Below are 4,779 nucleotides of genomic sequence, written 5' to 3' on the forward strand. Positions count from 1 at the left end.
TCCACTGCTGCTGCTGCTGCTAAGTCGCTTCAGTCGTGTCCAACTCTGTGCAACCCCATAGATGGCAGCTCACCAGGCTCCCCTATCCCTGGGGATTCTCCAGGCAAGAACACTGGAGTGGGTTGCCATTTCCTCCTCCAATGCATGAAAGTGAGAAGTGAAAGTGAAGTCGCTCAGTCATGTCTGACTCTTCGCGACCCCATGGACTGCAGCCTACCAGGCTCTTCCATCCATGGGATTTTCCAGGCAAGAGTACTGGAGTGGGGTGCCATTGCCTTCTCCACAACTCTCCTCTTTTCATGACCCTTTTTAAATGGAAATCAACATGATTTTAAATGTATTTACTCTAGTTTCCCACTCAATTATGAGCTCTTTAGCAAGCAGGGATCAAGAATGGATAAGAAAATTTTGCAACAAGAGCGTTATAATGAAGTCTTGCCTTAAAAATGTTAAAGTGTATTCTCAGACTAAAATAATACAGCATCCAACTGGTACAAGGAAAGGGACAGAACAATGAACATGATCGTTGGCATTGTTAAAGTATGAAGGACAACAGTAGGCACAGTACAAGCCCAATGTAATGTAAAATTATTGAGATGTATAAGTAAAAAGTAATATGATTATCTCTGGATGGTACAATTATGGGTTCTTGGTATTTCTTTTCTTTGGACTTGCATTACTTTTGTAAAAGGGAAAAAATAGGGAAAAAACAACAGTGTTAAAAAGGTAAATCACAAACTAGGAAAATACATGAAAGCAATAATAGTTTAATAACCTTAATATACAAAAATTGCTCATGAAATGAATACCAGAAAGGCAGGGAAGACAAAATTTTAAAAAATACTGGGCTGAAATAGTATGTAAGAGTAGTAAGCATAAAAGATGTTTAACCACATCAGTAATCAAAGAACTAGGAACCTAAAACTTTAAGATACAATTTCTTCAAATTGGCAAAGATTAAAAATAACCAGTAACAGTAAAAGTTAACGAGGAGCCAATCAGTTGGGTTACTTTAAATGATACCACAGGCACAAATCCTTTTTCTGAAACTTTTGCAGCTGTTCTTCAGACTTGGGACTTTAGATTTTAAAAAAGACAGGGGCTTCCTAGATGGTCCAGTGGCTTATACTCTCTGATACCAGTGCAGGGGCCAGGTTCCACCCTTGGTCAGAAAACTAGATCTCACATGCCACAGCTAAAAGTTCTGCCAAAGCTAAAGATCCCGCATGCTGCAGCTAAGAAGATCCTGCATACTGCAGGGAAGATCGAAGATCCCATGTGCCACAAATAAGACCTGGAGCTGCCAATTCAAATGATAATAATAAATAAAAAAGAACAAAGATAAGATGTAGTATATATTAAGCAGAACTTCCAGCTAGGTGAGAGGCTGTACTCCATAATTAAACACACTGACATTTTTGCAGTTACACGTAAATATTCACAAGAAATAGAATACACGAAAAATTGAAAACAGTCTGATTTCTGTTGATGACGGTTTTTGCCATAAAATGAGTTCAGGTCAGATTTTGCAGTGAAATCAGTTAAAGAACAAATGGATGCTTTTCAGAGCTTTTTAGATTTTAGAATTGTTGATCATGAATTCTGAATGTTTATACAATCTTTCTGAAAGTCTTTTCAGCCAAGCAACTATAAGGTTAGACTTTAAAAATATTATACCTTTTAATCTGCTTCTGGGAGGAACTAAACAGAAATGCAGACAATGAGTTATCCTCAAGGATGTTGATAATAATTTCATTTGTGACAATAAAAATGAAATCAGCATGAAAGTCTAACACAAAGTAATGGTTATATTATGGATGGCCAAATAAAAGGGTATTATTGGCCATAAAAATCATTTTGAGGAAGATACTTAATAACTCAGGAAAATACTTACTACTTATTGTTGAATAAAAAATAATCAAGACATAAAACTTCCTACTTAGTATGATGTTAATTTAAAAATACATGTATCTATAATATAAAAATCTTGATGAAAATACACCAAAATAGTAATAGAGATTATAAGTAAACACTGGGATTATGGGTGGTATTTATTGTCTTATTTATAATGGTATCTTTGAAATTTTTTTATAAAGAGCATAAAATACTTGCTATAATTATGAAGGTCATTTTCTATGTAAGATTTATCTTATTCATCTTACTATTTATCAGAGGACATTATATATAAACCCAGGCAGGAGGTATGTGTCCAAAAAGTATATACACGTGACTCTAAATTGCTCCTCCCCTTTCTCCATTGCTTTCTTGGGGGAGTTTGGTTCATGGTGCTGAAACCCTGAAGGAGATTGCCATGCTTGCCAGCTCATAGGAATGATGGGGAGGTGGGGGAACAACTACTCTCCATAAAATCACAGCCATAACTTACTTGACACCTGCTGAAAAGCTCACCACAGGGAAGAAGAGCCCATCTGTGTTGAAGTTCTCAAACATCCCCTGCACAGGCTGCCCGTTGATGCGGAAAGAGATGCTGGGTGCCCCCAGGTCCAGGCAACAGCTTACCACGTCGTCTGACTTCAGGAGGTGCTGGTTGATGGAGGCCACGGCTCTGGGTATGCGACCTGGTGAGCAAAGAACAGGAGGAAGGCATGTGGGACTCTGGGGAAACATTCACAGGCCACCCTGGCGGGGAGGAGGGACAGAGGTCTGGATACACTGCATTTAAATGCGACTTTGCCCTTCCTGTGTGAGGTGAGCAATGAGCAGTGGTTTCCTAAGCTCTGCGAATGGACAGCCATGATGAGATGAGTCCCAGAGCAAATGCTCAGGCTGCCAGGAATGAGAACAAAGGAGAATTCAACCCATTCAATGTGTGCTCAGATTCTGGCCTGGTGTCTAAGGTAATGGGCAAACTGCATTGCTAGGGATGGCTGAGAGAGAAAGAGAAAGAGAGAGAGCGTGAGCGAGCGAGCGAGCGTGCGTGCGTGCGTGCGTGCGTGTGTGTATTCACAGATACTCAAAGACCTTCCCCTCTTCCCTGTCCTCTAAAAGACATGGCTGCTTCAGCACTGGATGAAGGAGCTGTCCAAGTGAGTAGGGCAAGACTATCTAGTCACCAACAGTTTACTTGCTAGTTCTAAAGAATTTTATTACTTTACTGAGGCAGGGAAACCCACTGTCAGTTATTTGCTGTACTGCTGATTTCTTTTATTGTTGCTTATCTTTTGTAAGATGATTTATCATTTCCTGACCTAACTTGAAGTAGTAGGAAAATCATCTCTTAAGTTTTCTATGTTATACCATCTAATTCTGAAAGGTTTAGAAGTAAATTATCGGAACCACTCTGCCCATCCCCCTACCAACTTTTCAGTTCAGTTGGGGGCAATGAAGGGGCAAAAGGTTTCGTCAAAAACCCTTGAACAGGGTTTCAAGCAAAGCTCTTAGAAGTGTATATCGTGTTTCTTGATCATGGAAGCAGTACACGTTTTTATAAATGTTAACTGTATATATAGAAAATTATAAATAAGGGAAAAATGTAAAATAAAAAATTTTAACTTTTTCATATATTAATATTCAAACTGGGATATTGTAGGTTTTGTAACTTGTTTTTTCCATTTATCACATTGCAAATATTTGATTTTATAATGGAATATTCATCAGAAAATAGAGTTTAATGACAATAACACACCGTTAAAATGTAATTTAAAAATCCCTTTATGATGAGTATATGAGCTGTTCATAAATCTTGTACATACATCTATGCTATGTAATATTTCTAATCTCTGTTTAGAACTCGTTAATGTTTTCAGTGGTGATTACTATTCTAGTAATAGATTCCAAACCAAGTGGTGGATTTTAAAATAGTGAAACTACTACATTCTCCTTAATGAAAAATTAGGTACCCACTTCTGGTTATTTTGGGTAATTGACAAAACCATACTATATTCCCTCCCACCCTTCCACAAACAGTAATGAGGCAGATATTGTACTTGGGGCTGGGGATCAAAGACAGAGGACCCAGTTCCAGTCCTGAAGAAATTCGTAGTTCAAATAAAGAACTACAGTTCAGTGTAACAGTTTGAGTGAAGTTGTACATGATGAGATGTCTTTAGAGGCAGAAGATGCTAAGTCAGCCTGGGAGTGTGCAACAAGTTTAAAATGAAGAAAGAAAGGTTCACCAGATAAATGAGAAAGAAATGAGCATTCCAGACAGAAGGAACAGCTTGTGCAAAAGGAGTATATGAGTGTATGACATATCTGCAGAATGGCTAGAGTTTGGAGAGGCTGGGCTTGATGACGGGTGGTCGGGGAATAAAGAACCTGGACCACCAGCACAGTAACAGCACAACAGCATCTGAAACATTCAATGCACACTGGCAAATTCAGTCGCTCAGTCGTGTCCGACTCTTTGCGACCCCATGAATTGCAGCACACCAGGCCTCCCTGTCCATCACCAACTCGCAGAGTTCACTCAAACTCACGTCCATCGAGTCAGTGATACCATCCAGCCATCTCATCCTCTGTCATCCCCTTCTCCTCCTGCCCCCAAACCCTCCCAACATCAGAGTCTTTTCCAATGAGTCAACTCTTCGCATGAGGTGGCCAAAGTACTGGAGTTTCAGCTTTAGCATCATTCCTTCCAAAGAACACCCAGGGCTGATCTCCTTTAGAATGGACTGGTTGGATCTCCTTGCAGTCCAAGGGACTCTCAAGAGTCTTCTCCAACACCACAGTTCAAAAGCATCAATTCTTCAGCACTCAGCTTTCTTCACAGTCCAACTCTCACATCCATACATGACCACAGGAAAAACCATAGCCTTG

The 4,779-nt window shown here is 39.5% G+C and overlaps 1 protein-coding gene across 1 annotated transcript in view; it reads right to left on the reverse strand.

Moving 5' to 3' along the window:
• Positions 1–4,779, reverse strand: part of RYR3 (ryanodine receptor 3) — a 567,299-nt gene that overhangs the window by 234,399 nt on the left and 328,121 nt on the right. Inside the window, exon 19 of the mRNA XM_010844173.1 lies at positions 2,387–2,579. Within this exon, the coding sequence (XP_010842475.1) occupies positions 2,387–2,579 (193 nt within the window). The remainder of the gene's footprint in view (positions 1–2,386; positions 2,580–4,779) is intronic.

The sequence above is a fragment of the Bison bison genome, unplaced genomic scaffold (genome assembly GCF_000754665.1).
Source record: "Bison bison bison isolate TAMUID 2011002044 unplaced genomic scaffold, Bison_UMD1.0 scf7180017864197, whole genome shotgun sequence".
Lineage (NCBI taxonomy): Eukaryota > Metazoa > Chordata > Mammalia > Artiodactyla > Bovidae > Bison > Bison bison.